The 18910-nt window shown below is 44.7% G+C and overlaps 1 protein-coding gene across 1 annotated transcript; it reads right to left on the bottom strand.

Moving 5' to 3' along the window:
- Positions 1 to 6824: 6824 nt before the first annotated feature.
- SLC7A3 (solute carrier family 7 member 3) lies at positions 6825 to 14543 on the bottom strand. The gene is made up of 12 exons (XM_003917848.4): positions 12568 to 14543; positions 11218 to 11612; positions 10420 to 10578; positions 10030 to 10207; positions 9717 to 9829; positions 9369 to 9591; positions 9056 to 9195; positions 8854 to 8956; positions 8119 to 8285; positions 7771 to 7937; positions 7315 to 7423; positions 6825 to 7189 (listed from the first exon to the last, which is right to left on the bottom strand). Exons 2-12 carry the CDS (start codon positions 11585 to 11587, stop codon positions 7059 to 7061), a joined length of 1860 nt encoding a protein of 619 aa, XP_003917897.1. The 5' UTR covers positions 11588 to 11612; positions 12568 to 14543; the 3' UTR covers positions 6825 to 7058.
- Positions 14544 to 18910: the final 4367 nt, after the last annotated feature.

Raw genomic sequence — 18910 nt, 5'->3', positions numbered from 1 at the left:
TTTGCTTTTGTTATCTGTGCTTTTGAGGTCATATCAAAAAAATCTCTGCCCAGACTAATGTCATGGAGATTTTCCTCTGTTTTCTTCTGGTAGTTTTAATTTCGTTTCTTTTTTTTCTTTTCTTTTCTTTTCTTTTCTTTTTTTTTTTTTTAAGACAGAGTCTCGCTCTGTCACCTAGGCTGGAGTGCAGCAGCGCAATCTTGGCTCACTACAACCTCTGCATCCTGGATTCAAGTGATTCTCAGGCCTCAGCCTCTCACGTAGCTGGGATTAGAGGTATGCACCACCATGCCTGGCTAATTTTTGTATTTTTAGTAGTGATAGGGTTTCACCATGTTGACCAGGCTGGTCTCAAACTCCTGACCTCAGGTAATCTGTCTGCCTCAGCCTCCCAAAGTGCTGAGATTACAGTCATGAGCCACCGGGCCCAGCCAGTTTTATAATTTTAAGCCTTACATTTAAGTCTTTAATCCATTATGAGTTGAGTCTTGTATAATGGATAAGGGTCCATTTTTACTCTTCTGTATGTAGATATCTAGTTTTCTCAACTCAATTTATTAAAAAGACTGCCCTTTCCCCTTTGCGTGTTCTTGGCACCTGTTGAAAATTAATTCACCATAGATTTGTGGGTTTATTTCTGGGCTCTGTATCCAATTCCACTGGTTGATGTATCTGTTTTTATCCTAATACCATGCTGCTTGATTACTGCTATAGTTTGGATGCCTTTCTCTTCCGAATCCCCCGCTTTTTTTTTTTTTTTTTTTTTTTGAAAAAAATTTTTCTTTTGGCCCCAGTCTGGGGGAGTTGGTGCGATTTCAGCTTACTGCAACCTCTGTCTCCTGGGTTCAAGCGATTTTCTTGCCTCAGCCTCCTGAGTAGCTGGAATTACAGGTATGCATCATCACACCTGGCTAATTTTGTATTTTTAGTAGAGACGGGGTTTCACCATGTTGGCCAGGCTGGTCTTGAACTTCTGACCTCAGGTGATCCTCTTGTCTCGGCCTCTCAAAGTGCTGGGATTACAGGCTTGAACCACGGCGCTCAGCCTCTCCTCCAAATCTAATGTTGAGATTTGATCCCCAGTGTTGGAGGTGGGTCCTAATGGGAGGTGTCTGGGTAATGAAGGCATATCCCTCACGAATAGATTACTGCCCTCCGGGTGTGGGGGAAATGAGTTCTTTATTACTTTCCAGGATAGCTGGTTGCTAAAGACAACTTAGCACCTCCCCTCACTCCTCTTGCTTCCTTTCACCATGTAATCTCTGCACGTGTAGGTTCCCCTTCAGCCATGAGTGGAAGCAGCCCGAGGTTCCTACCAGATGCCAAATCTTGAACTTTTCCAAGCAAGACAATTACTATAGCTTTGTAATATATTTTGAAATGCAGTAGAGTGATGCCTCCAGCTTTGTTCTTTTTGGTAAAAAGTTTACTTTGGCTACTCAGGATCTTTTGGGGAGAATTTAACGTTTGAACTAGTAATTTCAGAGGCCTGTGTTCTTGCAAGATCTAGGCTATGAGTACATAACAAGGTAGCAGAGGTGGAAGGAATTATTTGACCAAATCACAGAACCACTGCCTCCTTCACATATCTTAACACTCATCCGAACACTTATTACCATTCAGTTGCAGGCCCTCGAATTAGTGATCTTCAAGAATCTCACTGGAAGGCCAGGTGCGGTGGCTCACGCCTGTAATCCCAGCATTTTGGGAGACTGAGGAGGACAAATCACTTGAGGTCAGGAGTTCGAGACCAGCCTGGCCAACATGGCAAAACCCCGTCTCTACTAAAAATGCAAAAATTAGCCTGACGTGGTGGCACACACCTGTAGTCCCAGCTACTCAGGAGGCTGAGACAGGAGAATCACTTGAGCCCGGAAGGCAGAGGTTGCAGTGAGCCGAGATTGCACCACTGCACTCTCACTCTAGCCTGGACGAGAGATCGAGACTCCACCTAAAAAAAAAAAAAAAGAGTCTCACTAGAACCTACCTTTTCTGCCTTATTTTTCCACTTCATCCCTAGGCTCTGGGCAAGTTGAATTATAAGCTTTCCCATCTTTTTGCCTTTGTACACAAGATTCCATCCTCCTGGATGCTGTCACTCTAATTCACTAAATTACACATTTTACCTGTTCTTTAAGCTTTAGCTTAAAAGCCTTGACCTCTGTGAAGACTTCCCGGAACTCCTTGCAGTAACTTCATCACATGAATTCTCATGGTACTTCATGCATACTTCTCTTAAGGCATTTATTATTTTCTATTTTGTGTCTTTGTACTTATTTGATTCAATGTGATCTCTGTCTTCTTGTGGAGATTAAGATTAGACCATGCCTAAAGCAATTTTCAATTCCATCTTCAAGCATAGTGTCCAACTGCATGAATGTTTCCAAAGTGTGGTATGTGTGATTATTTTACACAGCCAAACATTTTTTAATAGTGAGATACTTCTTTAAATGCATATTAGAAAAATATTAAATACTTTTTTCTACTTATCATAGTAATATGTTTTCCTTTTAAAATAAGTACATCTAGGCTTTAAAATATTTTTTTTAATACTCAGTACAGGAATTACACAGGTAGAGAAAAATTCATGAAGGTTATACTCAGATGTCTGAAGTCTAAGAAACACTGCACTGAATGAAAACTGACTAGAGAACCAAATCACAGAACCACTTCCTCCTTCACATGAGAGTTATTTAAACAGCAGTACCAGGATGTATCAGTGCTCCCTATTGACAATCTTCTTTAAGTATATAAATGCAAGAGTCACTCATCTTTAAAAAAAAAAATCTCTCCTTCAATTCCCTCCAGCTACTGCCTGAAATGCTAACCTATAGCCCCTTGTCCACTTCCTCACCCTCTATTCACTCAACCCACTGCAACACAGCTTCCACCCCCAGCACCTGACACTTGAAATGAGCAACTATCTCCTAACCAACAAAAACCAGTGAACCCTGTTCTGTCCTTGTCTTATTTAATTCGGCTCTCTAGGCAGCATTTGGCATTGTGCACTTGGGGCATTGCCTATTCATTGTTCCTGAAAAGTTCTTTCCTCCCTAGACTTCCACATACTCTCCTGTCTTTTCAGTCATCCCTTCTTCAACTCCTTTATTGAGTCCCCCTCCTTTGTCTATCCCTTAAATGTTAGAGTTCCCCTAATCTTTTACTATTATGATCATTATAAAAGGAATGAAAATAGTATTGTTTGTACTCAGTTAAAAAAAAAAAAGAAAAAGTACAGAAGAGAAACCAGAGTTAAACGGTTCATATATATTTTTCAGAAAAATATGATGTATAAAGTGCATTCTCTTTTGTTTCTTTCACAAATATTCTGCACCTTGTGACAGGTTTTGTTTTGTTTTGTTTGAGATGGAGTCTCCTCTATCACCAGGCTGGATTGCAGTGGCGATCTTAGCTCCTGCAGCCTCTCACCAGTTTCAAGCAATTCTCCTGCCTCAGCCTCCCAGAGTAGCTGGGATTACACAGGCACCTGCCACTGCGCCCTAATAATTTTATATTTTAAATGAGACAAGGGAGTTTCACCATCTTAGCCGGTGCTGGGATTACAGGCGTGAGCCATAAGCCCGGCCTTCAGTTTTTTGAGAGCCGGACTCTCGCTCTATGCGCCCAGAGCTGGAAGTGATGGCCGGATCTCAGCTCACTGCAAACTCCGCCTCTTGGGTTTACGCCATTTTCCTGCCTCCAGCTCCCGAAGTGCTTCTGGGACTGACGCCGCCACCTGGCCAGCTAGTTTTTGTATTTTAGTAAAGCCAGAGTTTCACCGTATGTGCCAATATAGTCAATTTCCCACAACCTCGTAATCCGCCCGTCTGTCGACTCCCCAGGGATTAACGGGTTACAGGCTTGAGCCACCGCGCCCGGCGAGTTTTTTTTTCATTTTTACTTAACAGAGTGTCTTGAAGGTCTTTTGTGTCACCTATTGGCACACATAGTTCTCTTGTTCTTTTAATGGCTGCGTAAGTATTCCCCGAATCAATGTATTATAACTTATTTAACTAGTTTCTTGCTGATGCACATTAGGTAGCTTCCGAGTTTTATGTTGTTATTAACAATGCCACAGTAAACATCCTTATACGCATGTAAATTTTTATAATGTTTATACATATGTAAATTTTAAAAATTCCTATAAAAGTAAACATCCTTCCCAGCTACTGGAGAGGCTGAGGTGGGAAGATCTCTTGGATCTCAGGAGTTCCAGGCTGCATTGAGCTGTGATTGCACCACTGCACTCCAGCCTGGATAATAAAATGAGACCCGGTCTCAAAAAAAAAAAGAAAAAAAAAAAGAAAAAGAAAAGCAAACATCCTTATACGTATGTAAATTTTTTCCTATACATATGTAAATTTTAAAATTCAGGTGGTGGGGTGGAATTGTCAGACGAAAAGGAATGTGTTTTTAATTCTTATCATCAAATTGCCTGCCACAAAAGTTACAAGAATGTATAGCACCATCATGCATGAGACTGCCTGTTTACCCTCACTTTTGCCTCACTTTCTTTATTGCCTCGCTTTTGCCTAGTCATTTAAATTTGTGTGTCAGTCTGTAAGGTAAGAACTAACACCTCATGTTTGTTTTCATGTGTACTTCTTTAATAGTGAAGTTGAGCATCCCTCTTCTATTTGTTGCTGTTTTATATTCTTTTCTGAAAACTATTTACAACCTTTGCTAATTTTTCTATCAGGTTGTTCATTTCTTTCCTATTGATCTGTAAGAGCTGTTTGTATATAAAGGAAATTATACAATTTGTGCTGCAAAATACTTTTCTTCTTTTGATTTAGTTTATTTTGCCCAAAGGTCATCTTTGGCCCCACACAGCCTCTATCACATTATATTTGTCCTCTGAGTTGTTGACTCCTAAATCTATAACTTTAGCCCAGACCTCTATCCTAGCTCCAAATTTCAATTGTAGGACTGTATATCTTCACCTATATATGAAGCTAAAAGCACAGGTATGTTTATAAACTCATCATACCTGGAACTGAATTATTATTTTCCAAATATTCTTTTCCTTTTATGCTCCCTTATATTAGTTAATGGTTTGGTCATTCACCTAGAAACTTTACCCAGATGTCACTCACTTCTTTTTTACCCTGTGCATTCAACTGATCAAAACTCTGAAATATTTTGCCCAAATGACATAGCCAATTAGTACTAGGAATGTTGCATAGTGGTTAGAGTATAAGCTGCAGAGTCAAACAAAACTGGGCTTCTTTCCTGGCTCTGACCTTTCTACATTATGTGACCTAAAGCATATTTCTCACCTAAAGCCTGTTTCCTCATTTGCAAAAAATAACTACCTTAACATCTATTTCATAGGGTTATTGAAAAGACTTAATGAGATTGTATACAGAGTAATGGAATATAATAAATGCTCAATAAATGGTAGCTATTATCTTCCTGCTCTAGCTTGTCCCACTCACTTCCGAGACATCTTCCTTACTGCTGCCAGACTCACACTCACAAATCCAACCAACCACTCCCCTGCTTAGAGTTGTCCGGTGGCTCCCCACCTTTTTTTTTTTGAAACAGAGTCTCACTCTGTCACCCAGGCAGAAGTACAGTGGCACTATCACAGCTCGCTACAGACTCAACTTACCAGGCTCAAGGGATCCCTCCCACCTCAGCCTCCTGAGTAGCTGGGACTACATATGTGCACCACCATGTCCAGCTAATTTTTTATATTTTTTGTAGGAACAGGGTCTCACTATATTGCCCAGGCCGACCTGGAACTCCTGGGCTCAAGCGATCCAGCCACCTCAGCCTCCCAAAGTGTTGGGATTACAGGCATGAGCCACCGCACCTGGCCTTCCCACCCTTTTTCTCCGCACACACACTTATAACATCTAAATTCCTTAGTATACAAGGCCATGTATACAGCCTTTTATCTTTTACCACAGCTGCATATATGCTACCCTCCAGCCACATTAAACTGTATGCTACACCCCAAACACAATTTAAATCTGTTTTCTCATACTTCCGTGGTTTCTTGCACACTGTACACTGACAACCAAGCCCTTCCCTCAGTCCATCTACTGCAGACTCAGGTCAAGCATGTCCTTCTTTGTGCTTCCACAGCACTCTGCACTGTCCTGGTACAAATCACATTGTTTTGTAGTCATGTTTACCTGCTTGTCTCCTCCACAAGATTGTGAGTTCCTTGAGGGCGGGGATTATGTTTTATTCACATTTGTATCCCCAGCACCCAGCACAGGACCTAACGTTTTATAGGAGCTTCACCTATGTTTGTTGAATAAATGGATGAGTGAATAGTTCTTGGTCTGAGCAGAGCTCTGACCTCTATTTTCCTAGTACTTCTGCAGCCATCAGTACCCATATATTAATATATGTGGTCCCTTACCAAATCCCCTGACTATCCACCCCTCCCAGCAGCCAAACACCCCAGCCAAAATTTCTGATGCTCAGGCAGTCACAGGAGTGTGGGACTGGTCCAACTAGAAGAGGTGGAACAGAAGCCAATAGCTTCAGTGTAGGCCCTAACCAATGTCAGTGTGGCTATCAGAGTCCACCCCAATCCCAGAGACAAGTGTTGCTATCTACTTATCCAGAGCCTAAACTTTAGTGTAATGAGGGGAAAACATATCTCAAGACCATTCCTCTAAGTGTGACTGGACCGGATGGCTACCTACTTACACCACCCTCCTCAAACCCTGATTCAACAAGAAGCACCCGCAGGCACAGCAGATGCTTTTGTGGTAACTGGAGAAAACACAAAGGACCCTTCTCTGAGGCTCTTCACTCTTAAAAGTGAGGCTCTACATCTTTAGCAAGCAAAAAACAGGATACAGTTTATTTTTCTACTTTCTTTTAATATCATTTTTTAAAGTTGGTAAGCAGCTAGACATCATTTAGAAGCAGACGGGTTAACATAGACAAGAAATAGCAAAGACACATCCTTCACATCATACAGAACTGTATTAGTATCCACCACCACCATCACAGGGGAGGGCTGGCTGTCACTGGAGTCAGGAGTACTCTCCATTATTGTGCAGGGGACCAGACAGCATTTAGGTGTGACGATGTCAGACTGAGTGAACACAGAGAGTGCCGGGATCAAGGTCTACAGTTTTGGCTCTAGACTTGCGTGAGGGTTGGTTACTCTTAATCTCTTCCATGCTGTGCTGGATCCCATAGCCGAAGTAGATAGCAAAACCTAGTGGGAAAGGTAGCTGTGAGGTGGGGGTGTAAAGGCTTCATAGGTCTCCTACTTGAGACCAAGAGGGAAAGGAGTTGGGCTAGGACACCAAAGAAGCCTACTCTTCCCAAGTGTATACCTACCAATCAACATCCAGACCCCAAATCGGGCCCAGGTACCAGCTGTCATCTGCATCATAAGGTAAATATTCACAAAGATGCTCATTAGTGGGAGGAGAGGCAAAGCAGGCACCTGAAAGCAAAGTAAAATCTTCTTTGTACATACCACAGGGTGACCTAGAAAGAGATCCCTATCCTATGCAGGCCAGAAAAGGGCGAATCCAACTCTTACTTGTCCTCTGCATTTCAGTGGCTGCTCATTTAGCATACCTATGAGACTTCAAGAATATGCAGTTTGGGTAAATGGAACTGGAAAGGAACTAAAGAGGATCAGAGAAGAAGTCTTTGGCCTAGGTACCTCCTATATCTTCCCTTTCATGTTCAATTAAAGAATATCTATAAACTTTATTAGACCTCAAGATATCTGGAGCCTATTCTCCCAAGATGGGCTGGCAGGGGAAAAAGAGAGAGTTTATTTACCTTAAAGTGAAGGGGAGTGGAGCTCTGTGGCTGTCTCCAGATGACCACAGTGATCCCAATAATGAGCAGCAGGAGCAGCACAACCACTGCAATCCACACCAGGTCTCCAGAAAGCAATGGAACTGACCACTGGGCCAGCACCAGGCAAACAGCGGTCAGCAGGACAGCTTCAAAGGTCAAGTTGAGAGACATCAAAACCAACTCTTAAGACCAACATGCTAAGACATTAAAAACCCCATTCCAAGGAGAGTCGCGCTCTCTCTAGTTCTTCCTCAGCCACCAAATGCCACACGCTTCCACCCAATCACGCTGACCTCAGAGCCACCCCAGAAAAATTCCACTGCTCACCAAGCAATGAGGAACAAACATAGACAACTTGGCCAGAGAGTGGAGTGGGGATGGAGTTGAATGGGCAAAATAGTCCCCGTAGGGTCAGCTTCTCTGATTCTGTAGTTATCGGCTCCTCCTGCAACTCCACTTCTTCCCCAGTCTTTGTCTCCTGATCAGGCTGATACCTGAGGCAAAAGTAAGATGGCAGTATTAAGAACAACCTTTACTCACTTTACCATCTTCTCCCAGGCAGCTTAACCTTTCTCATCACCATTAAGGGAAGTTCTTTTTGGCAGGGTGAGATACCCAGATTCCTCAAAGAAAGTTGGAATAGCCGGGTGCGGTGGCTCATGCCTGTAATCCCAGCACTTTGGGAGGCCGAGGCGAGTGGATCACGAGGTCAGGAGATCAAGACCATCCTGGCTAACACGGTGAAACCCCGTCTCTACTAAAAATACAAAAACAAAATTAGCTGAGTGCAGTGGCAGGCGCCTGTAGTCCCAGCTAATCGGGAGGCTGAAGCAGGAGAATGGCGTGGACCCGGGAGGCGGAACTTGCAGCGATCCAAGATCGCGCCACTGCACTCCAGCCTGGGCGACAGAGCGAGACTCTGTCTCAAAAAAAAAAAAGAAAAAGAAAAAAAGAAAGTTGGAATAATGAAGGCGGAGGAGGAAAGAGGAGCAGCAGATCCCCATCATTCCTCATCCAAGAATAAAAATCCAAATCACAGTACGCAGAGGAAGAGAGTCTCACCTGAGGATGAGAACACAAATTGACACCAGGGAGTAAGCAAGCAGGGTCCCAATTGACATGAGGTCCACAAGATCGGTGAGTTTGAAGAGGAATGCCATGAATGCTAAAATTAATAGGCAGGAAACAAGAAATGAGAGAAAGGAGTGGCAAAGTTAAAGAAGTTGGCAAAACAACTAAGGGAAAGGGAAAGAGGGTCTGTTACCTGCAATAATGCCAGAGACCACAGTGGCTATGATTGGGGTGCGTGTGCCGGTGTGGATCCGAGCAAGTACACGGAACAGGAGGCCATCCTCTGCCATCGCGTAGATCACCCGAGGCATGGGGAACATGGAGCCCAGGAGGCTGGAGAGCAGAATGGCCAGGGTGGCATGAGTTGACGGGGATCTCTCTTCCCAAGCCTGTATGTTTAAGGGTCTCCACCTTCCCTTCACAGCCCTTTTAAGGGGTATTCTCTGGTACTGAATGCTATAACCTGAGACTCTGACAGCAGAAGAAAACAAACATTTGACACTGACCTGGTAGAAAGAGCACAGAGGGAGCCAACAGCCACAACATAGCGGGCAGGAGCCCATCCAATGTAGAGAAATGCCTCAGGCAAAGGGCTCTCAGGCTGAAGCTGGTAGTAAGGCATCATGAGGGTGAGTGCAGAAGAGACACCAAAATACGCCAAAAAGCAGACAGACAGCGAGATCACAATGCCCATCGGGATGGAATGCTGGGGATTCTGGGCTTCTTCTCCTGCAAGAAGGGTTGCAAGTTTCTAAATCAGGGAAGCAGGCCCACTCCTCTACCACCCCCAGTCTGCATACAGCCTGGGCACGCACTGTGCCCAAGCCCCAAACAGAATGGAATGACTGTGTTACCAGTGGTAGCAATACAGTCGAAACCAACAAATGCATAGAAACAGGTCGCTGCTCCGCGGAGAATTCCCTCGAAGCCAAAAGGCACAAATCCTCCAGAGCCTAGAGGGCCCAAGCTAGAGTGGAAGAAGGGGTGGAGAATGTAAGGGTGTGTTCAGCCAACTCTGTGTCTTTTCTCTAATGTCAAACCAGTTAGCTAGGTCTTCAAAGTCCAGCCTCCCATTTTTTCCCATCCCCATCCAGAATCCTTCAGCACAGATCTCCCTCTTCCCCTTCATTTTCCCAGCTCTGCAGCTCCTAAGAGTGACCCTCTAACCTATAGGTGTCATTGAGTTCAGCCATGGCCAATTCGTAGTCCTCTTCTGTGAGCTTCCAGTTGTGCAGGTCCCCCTTAATGAAGCCAGAGATGATGACGAACCCAAGAACCAAAAGGTTCACGCCTGTGAACACTTTGGTAACCAGGGCCGACTCACTAGCCCCGAGAGCCAACAATCCTGTGGGAGAAATACATTCAGTACTCCCAGAAAGTCTTCAGTCCAAGCTTTGTTGCCCTGCTTCTAGGTTCCTTTCCAGCTTTCCTTCTTCCCCACCATTATCACCTTCCTTAAGCCTTTCTCAGGCCCATCCCCCACCCTTATCCCTGGCCCCAGGGCCTAGCCCCTCCTGGCCCAACCCCCCCACCATTATATCCTGCTCTTTGCCTCACCAGTGAGCAGCAACACAAGGCCCAAAGCAAAGAAATCTGGATATTCTGCAAGGACATGGGGGACGTGCAGTGCAATGGATCCCTGCAGAGTCTTAGAGATGTGGTTCCCAATCAGGTTGTCAAAAGCAGAGCTCCAGGCCCGGGCCACACTTGCTGTACCTGGTGTAGCGGAGGGAGAAACATGTGGTCAAGTTCCCTTCTTCCCAGACCCCAGGCTCACACAAGTCCCTGCCATTTTCACCTATTCTTACTTTTGTTTTGTTTTGTTTTGAGACCAAGTCTCACTCTGTCCCCCAGGATGGAGTGCAGTGGCACAGTCTCTGCTCCCTGCAACCTCTGCCTCCTAGGTTCAAGAGATTCTCCTGCCTCAACCTCCTGAGTAGTTGGGACTACAGGCGTAAGCCACTCTGCCCGGCTAACTTTTGTATTTTTAGTAGAGACAGGGTTTCACCAGGTTGGTCGGGCTGGTCTTGAACTCCTGACCTCAGGTGATCTGTCTGCCTCGGCTTCCCAAAGCATTGGGATTATAGTCGTGAGCCACTGCACCCGGCCTATTCTTACTTTTTAAGAACCGAAACCATTCACTTGATTAAGGAAACCAGGACGGAGATGGGTAGAATGAGCAATTTCTCCACACCTTCAACCCTCCCAGACCCCCAACAAACCCACACATTTAGGGAGATTGAGGGCCTGTGAATAATATAAAGAATACTTCGGCTTCACCATTCCACCCAGATTTCCTGACCCCAAACCCCTTTGCTGGCTGTGCAGTTCCCTCCCTCCCCTACCATATCTCACCAATGACATAGGAGAGGATGAGGTTCCAGCCAGTGGCGAAGGCCCAGAGTTCACCCACAGTGACATAGCTGTAGAGATATGCCGAACCAGAACGGGGAACCCGGGCACCAAACTCTGCATAGCACAGCCCAGCCAACACAGAAGACAGGGCAGCCACCAAAAAGCAGATCACAATGGATGGCCCTGCTTTATCTTTGGCCACCTCGCCAGCCAGGACATACACGCCTGCACCCAATGTGCTGCCCACACCCAGGGCCACTAAATCCAGAGTGCTTAGACATCTGGCAAGGCGAGTCTCAGCCATGCCTGACTCCAGTGTACGTCTGCGTACCAGCTTTTGACCAAATCTGCGAAATGCTTGCCACGGCATTCTAGCAGGAATTGAAGAGGATGATCTGGTGAAAAACAAGACAAAAGCCCTTCAATAGGGCTCATTATCCCTAAACTCTGAAAGCGAATTACAAGACCCACTCCACCAAGCAAAGGAGCTATTGGGAAATGGGGAGGGGGATATGGAAGGGACAGAGGCAAGTCACTTTACCTCTGACCTCAGTTTCTTCATATACAAGTAGGAATTACAATACCTTACAAGGTTTCTGGAAGGGCTAATTTCAGAAATGGCACGTGAAAGCCCCCTGAAGTAGAATGGCTGGCGCCTAGTAAGTGCTCAATCAATATTAGGTCTCTTTCTCTTGCCAGGAACTGTTAGGGTTTATCCTAATCTCAACCCAGGAATCCTGAAACCTAATGTGTCAGTTCCTTGGCCTGTGGCTATTTGGGAATTAAACAGAGCTGGTCCCAGGGGCTTGCCCATGGGGCTTCAAACAGACACAGCCCCCAGACCCCCCAGAAGGAGAGGGGACCAACCTTGCTGCAGATTAAAAGTGAGCACCGACTCAATTCCATCCCTTCTTACCAAGCCCACACTGCTCAACTAGCGCAGCCGTCGCCCAGGGGAGTAGGCAAATGTTCCCCTACTTCCTCCCAAGCCCTGCTAGGCTGACCGGCAAGCATCAACAGCGAGGCGGGGCTTCGACATCTAAAGATTTGGAGATGCGCCCCGAAAGGGGCCCCAGGGCATCCCGAGATTGCTTGCACTCTCCTCTCAGCAGAGAGGAAGGGGTCCACCCGATGCCCCCCGACTCAGGTCCCAGATTTTCCTGTCCCCATCTAGAAATGGTTTGGAGCTGGGGTGGAGACGGGAGCCCTAACTCCCGGGGCGGGGGTCTCGCCAGCAACAGGTCACGGCCCCGTTGATGCAACTGCATGCCATGGTTGCCTGAGAATGCTAGGTACGCCCGGACCCTCGCCGTCCCCCCTCCGACACACGTGTGGGTCCCCAACGCTTACCAGAGAGCTGTTGCAAACCTAGGGAGCAGAGAGCCTTGGATTGGGCTCGGTGAGGCGGAGTTAAGCCGAGTTGGGTTGGAGCTGCCGAGTTCGGCCGCTCAGGCTTCAAAGCTGCGGCTTGGGGTCGTTGCGCGCCAAGCGCCCCTTATATACACCGGGAGGCGGAGCCGGTAACGTCATGGGATCCCACCCCCAATCCTCCACCCTACACACAATACACACACACACAACACACACACAAAACACACACACTTCTTGGCTTTGCGAAAGGATTGCGTGGGGCCTGAGACTGCGTCCCATCCTCACTAACAAGCCTGACGTGCCGGGGACCGAGAAAAGGGGGAGGGCAGTCTTTTCCCATTTGCCTCGCTGGTCGTCAGAACAGGACAATAAGAGGCTTCCTGGCCAAAGAACCCATGGGATTTTCCACCTCTGTGCCTTGTTAGGACCAGTGATTCTGGGCAGGAATGGGGAAGGTAGATGGGGTGTGATGGGGGGGAGTTGGGTGCGTGTGTGCATGTGTGTGTCAGGAGTGAAGCGGAACACAGCAGGAGAGTCTCCACCTCACTCTCAGTCTTCCTTCCTTAGCTTGCTTGTCTACACATCTGACCCCCACCCCTCAGCTCTCACGCTCAACTGTGGGTGTTTCTAATGCAGGCAGCAGGAAAATGGAAGATTATTTCAAGCCACCTGTATACAGATAATTAATCCCATCTAGATTGATTTATAGACCCCAATCTCTCTATAATGTGTCTCCAGCTGCCTATAAATATTAAACCATTAAATGTGAAATTCTGACAATACTGACATCTTGGAGGAGGAAGCTTGTTTAGTTCCATTTTACTGATGTGTAAGCTGAGGCTCAGAGGCATGACTTGCTTGACACCACACCATAATTATTGTTGACCACCTTTGATAAAACCTGGCCTGTTGCACTTCAATGCCTGCCTCCCATAGGCACCATATCTTACTCAAATGCACAAGAAGAGGGATGTGGCTGCAAAGAAAGACAAACAGGGAGAGGCATCAGCAGCAAGGTAGGCCCGTTTAGGCTAGGAGATACTAGGAAACAGAAAAGGACCCGAAGAATCTAAGAATGATCACATTGGGTCAGATCCATAATCCATCCGACTCAATCAATTCTTACTCATAAGAAAGCACCAAAGGTTGTGAAAGTGTGGTCCCTGCTCCACCAAGACATCTTGGGGATTAAGAATGGACTCAGATATCCTTGCTTCTTTTAATGATCCATGATGAATATATTACCCATGAATCTAAAATCTAAATCCTTTTTGAAAGAATTGGTATTTTCAACTAGCTGCAGCTCCATTTGGCATTCATTAAGTATTTATTGAGCACTAGGTATAGTAGCAAGTACAGCAATGACGACACCATGAAGGAAACACAAAATAAAATCCTTGCCCTCCTAGTCTTAATCTAACTAGGGAAAGAAAACACACATTATACAACTGAAACATTATTACATAGAGGTTAGGAGTGCTGTGTTTGGAATTGGACCTAGGTTAAACTCACAGCTCGGCCACAGTGGATTACCTAACATCCCTGAGCCTCAGTTTCTGGATATAATATACATATTTCACAAGGTTTTTGTGATGCTTAGATGAGATTATGAAGTCAAGTCTTCCTGCCTGGCACATGGAAAGTACTCAAGAAAAACTTGATACATATTTGGAATGATATATTAGTGTATATGATCTGGTGGCTTAGGTTAGGTGCTTGATTAGATTTTGAGATTGATTATAAATCACAGTATCACAGAGATAAAATCCAAATGCCGTAAAATCCACTCTTTTAAAGAGTACAATTCAATAGGATTTAGTATACAGTCACAGAGTTGTGTATCCATCACTCCAATCAGTTTTAGAACATTTCATCGCCGGGCGCGGTGGCTCAAGCCTGTAATCCCAGCACTTTGGGAGGCCGAGACGGGCGGATCACGAGGTCAGGAGATCGAGACCATCCTGGCTAACACAGTGAAACCTCGTCTCTACTAAAAATACAAAAACTTAGCCGGGCGAGGTGGCGGGCGCCTGTAGTCCCAGCTACTCGGGAGGCTGAGGCAGGAGAATGGCGTAAACCCGGGAGGCGGAGCTTGCAGTGAGCTGAGATCCGGCCACTGCACTCCAGCCTGGGTGACAGAGCGAGACTCCGACAAAAAAAAAAAAAAAAACAAAAAAAAAAAAAAAAAAAAAAAAAAAAAAAAAAAAAAAAAAAGAACATTTCATCGTTCCAGAAAGAAACCCTGTACCCATTCCCAGACACTCCCCATTTTCTCCCAATCCCCTCACCCTATCCCTAGGCAACCACAAATCAACTTTTTATCTCTGTACATTTGCCTAGATGTTGGTTAAAGGATGTAGAGTTTCAGTTATGCAAGATGAATAAGTTCTGGGGATCAAACATGCAACATGGTCACTATAGTTAATAACACTGTATTATGCTTGATACAGTTAATAGTATTGTATATTCTTGTACATACTTGAAATTTGCTAAGAGTAGATCGTAAATGTTCTCACCACATCAAAAAATAGTAATTACGCGAGGTGAGGGATATGTTAATTAGCCTCATGATGAGGCTCATTCCACTATATATATATCAAAACATCATATTATACAATTTTAAAAATATACAATTTTTATTTACAACTGTACTTCGATAAAGCTGAAAATAAAATAAATAAATAAAATGTAATTCAGGTGAGGGAAAAAAAGAAAGAAAACCTCTATTTTGCACCAAAGTGATAACTGATTCAGGCAAGGATAATCAATAGATGATCCTGGGTGTTGGGGAGCAAAATATTCACATGACCTCAAAGTAACACCCCACAGATTATAGTTTAATTATAAAGAGAAAGGTCCTGTATTAGGGGTTTTTTTTGTTGTTTGTTTTGTTTTGTTTTTGAGACAGAGTCTCACTCTGTCACCCAGGCTGGAGTGCAGTGGTGCGATCTTGGCTCACTGCAATCTCCGCCTCCCAGGTTCAAGCAATCCTCCTGCCTCAGCCTCCCGAGCAGCTGGGACTACAGGCATGCGCCACCACGCCCGGCTAATTTTTGTATTTTTAGTAGAGACGGAGTTTCACCATGTTGGCCAGGCTGGCATCGAACTCCTGACCTTAAGTGATCTGCCCGCCTCAGCCTCCCAAAGTGCTGGGATTACAGGTGTGAGCCACTGCACTGGCCAGTTGGTAACCTTAATTACCTCTGCAAAAGCCCATTTTCCATACAGTGAAACATATTCACTGCTGTAACAAGCACCAAGGGAAGAAGTCATGGGGGCCAAAATTCTTCCTACAACAGTAACTTTACAATGGAGAAATCTGGTGGAAAACACCTTAGCTAAGTGATCAAGTTTAGCACCACAAATAATGGGGCAAACTGACATTATATGCCGGCAGAGGTGATGCAATGAGAAGTACATATCATCCATGACATATTTTTGCCAAAAACGTTTAACCCTGAAACTAGTTGTGAGGATGTAACCAGAAAAGCCCAGATTGTAAGACATTCTACATGACAAAAGACAACTAGCTAGAGCTCTGCAAATGTCTTGAAAGATTTTTTGCCGGGCGCGGTGGCTCACGCCTGTAATCCCAGCACTTTGGGAGGCCGAAGCGGGCAGATCACCTGAGGTCAGGAGTTCAAGACCAGCCTGACCAATATGGAGAAACCCTGTCTCTACAAAAATACAAAAATTAGCTGGCCATGATGACGCTTGCCTCTAATCCCAGCTACTCAGGAGGCTGAGGCAGGAGAATCGCTTGAACCTGGGAGGCAGAGGTTGCGGTGAGCCGAGATCGCGCCACTGCACTCCAGCCTGGACAACAACAGCAAAACTCTGTCTCAAAAAAAAAAAAAAAAAAAAAAAAAAAACCAGAAAAGAAAGAAAGTTTTTTTTGTTTTTTTAAGTAGAGGAACTGTTCTAAAGGCACTAAAGGAGACTGAGAGTCATGACACTATGAAGTGCATGGTCCCCAGCTAGAACTTGGATTGGAATTCTAAAAAAACAGCTATAAAGGAGATGACTGGGATTATAGCAGAAATTTGAATGTGGCCTGTATATTAGATAATGATATTGTATCAATATTAATTTTTTGTGCATGATAACAATATTGAGGTTATGTAGGAAAGAATGTCCTTTTTCTTAGGAGATATGTGCTAAATATTTAGGGATGAATTGTATTAAACTTGAAAATGGCTCAGCAAAAATAATGTGTATGTGGAGAGAGACAGAGCAAATGTGACTAATGTTGAAAATTGGTGAATCTAGGTGAACAATATGAGTATTGCTTATGCTACTCAAATTATCCATATATATATATATATATTTTTTTTTTTTTTTTTTTTTTTTTTTGAGACAGTCTCGCTCAGTCGCCCAGGCTGGAGTGCAGTGGCGCGATCTCCGCCCACTGCAAGCTCCGCTTCCCGGGTTCACGCCATTCTCCTCCCTCAGCCTCCTGAGTAGCTGGGACTACAGGCGCCCGCCACTACGCCCGGCTAATTTTTTTGTGTTTTTAGTAGAGACGGGGTTTCACCACGTTAGCCAGGATGGTCTCGATCTCCTGACCTCGTGATCCACCCGCCTCGGCCTCCCAAAGTGCTGGGATTACAGGCGTGAGACACCGTGCCTGGCCGATTTTCTTTTAATTTAAAGTTGAGGCCAGGCAAGGTGGCTCATGCCTGTAATTCCAGCACTTTGGGAGACCAAGGTGGGTGGATCTCTTGAACTCAGGAGTTTGAGACTAGCCTGGGCAACAGTGCGAAACCCTGTCTCTACTAAAAATACAAAAATTAGCCAGGCATGGTGGTGCGTGCCTGTAGTCCCAGCTACTCGGTGAGCTGAAATGAGAGAATCACTTGAGCCTGGGAGGTCGAGGCTGCAGTGAACTGAGATCACTCCACTGCACTCCAGCAACAAAGCAAGACTCTGTCTCAAAAAAGAAAAAGAAATTGAAAGTTTAGAAATGATCACACTTTCCTAGATGATATCCCACTTTTTCTACGTAACTCTTAATACATTTTGAATTTCCTTTGATATATGAAACGTGAAATATATATACATACATAACCTGAATTTTTGCCAAAATACAAATCAGTCAGCCTAACACAATTCATTACTCATTCTTCTTTGGCTTTGATGATATGTACTTTATCATGTATTAAATTCTTAAATATACTAGCATATATTTCTGGATTTTCTATTTTTCCATTGATCTGTGACTAAATTTATGCTAGCATATTAAATTCACGTATTTATGTATTTATTTTAGTCCCAGTTCCCGGTTTAGCACATTAAAATTAGCTTTTAACTTAAAAATTACAGAAGCAGGCCAGATGCTGCAGCTCACACCTGTAATTCCAGCAGTTTGGGAGGCTGAGGCAGGAGGATCACTTGAGGCCAGGAGTTCAAGACCAGCCTGAACAACATAGCTAAATCCTACCTCTACAAAAAAATGTTTAAAAGTAGCTGGGCATGGTGGCTTGTGCCTGTAGCCCTAGCTACTGGGGAGGCTGAGGCAGGGGGATCTTTTGAGCCCGGGAGTACAAAGCTGCAGTGAGCTATGATTGCACCACCGCTCTCTAGCCTGGGCAACAGAGCAAGACATCGTCTCAAAAAAAAAAAAAAAAAATTACAAGCGCAAAACATGTTCATGAGACAGAGCGAGAGAATATAAAATAAAATAAAAAGTAAAAATCTCCTCCTACCCAATGTGATGTCCCTACTGTTTTTTGTTTGTTTGTTTTGTTTTGTTTTGTTTTTTTTGAGACCGAGTCTCGCTCTGTCGCCCAGGCTGGAGTGCAGTGGTGTGATCTCGGCTCACTGCAACCTCCGCCTTCCGGGTTCAAGCAATTCTCTGCTTCAGCCTCCTGAATAGCTGGGGTTACAGGCGCCCACCACCATGCCTGGCTAATTTTCGTATTTTTAGTAGAGATGGGGTTTTACCATCTTGGCCAGGCTGGTCTTGAACTCCCGACCTCGTGATTCACCTACCTTAGCCTCCCAAAGTGCTGGGATTACAGGTGTGAGCCACTGCGCTCAGCTAGTATCCCTACTGTTAACAGTTTATTTTTCTTTTTTCCAGATTCTGTACCTATACAAGAAAATACATGGAATACAAAGACATATATCCTTTTAAAAATACAAATATGACATAGCATACATATTCTTTTGCCCTTTATCTTTTTTTCCTTAAAAGTATATTTTGGACTGCTTTCCAGATCAGTACTCATGGATCCACCTCACTCTTTTTTTTGTTGTTTTGAGACAGAATCTTGCTCTGTTGCCCAGGCTGGAGTGCACGAGATCTTGGCTCACCGCAACC

The sequence above is a fragment of the Papio anubis genome, chromosome X (assembly GCF_008728515.1).
Source record: "Papio anubis isolate 15944 chromosome X, Panubis1.0, whole genome shotgun sequence".
In the NCBI taxonomy this organism is placed as follows: Eukaryota; Metazoa; Chordata; class Mammalia; order Primates; family Cercopithecidae; genus Papio; species Papio anubis.
This window is presented reverse-complemented; position numbering and strand designations above follow the sequence as displayed.

What these genes read in the sequence shown, in the direction of transcription:
- SLC7A3 (XM_003917848.4), bottom strand. Translation starts at nt 11,587, where the DNA reads ATGCCGTGGCAAGCATTTCGCAGATTTGGTCAAAAGCTGGTACGCAGA. An exon ending in CTCTGTGCTCTTTCTACCAG is followed by an intron (nt 9,196 to 9,368) that starts GTCAGTGTCAAA and finishes TCTGCTCTCCAG; the next exon opens with CCTCCTGGGCTCCATGTTCC. An exon ending in CCACTCCCCTTCACTTTAAG is followed by an intron (nt 7,424 to 7,770) that starts GTAAATAAACTC and finishes CTTTGCTTTCAG; the next exon opens with GTGCCTGCTTTGCCTCTCCT.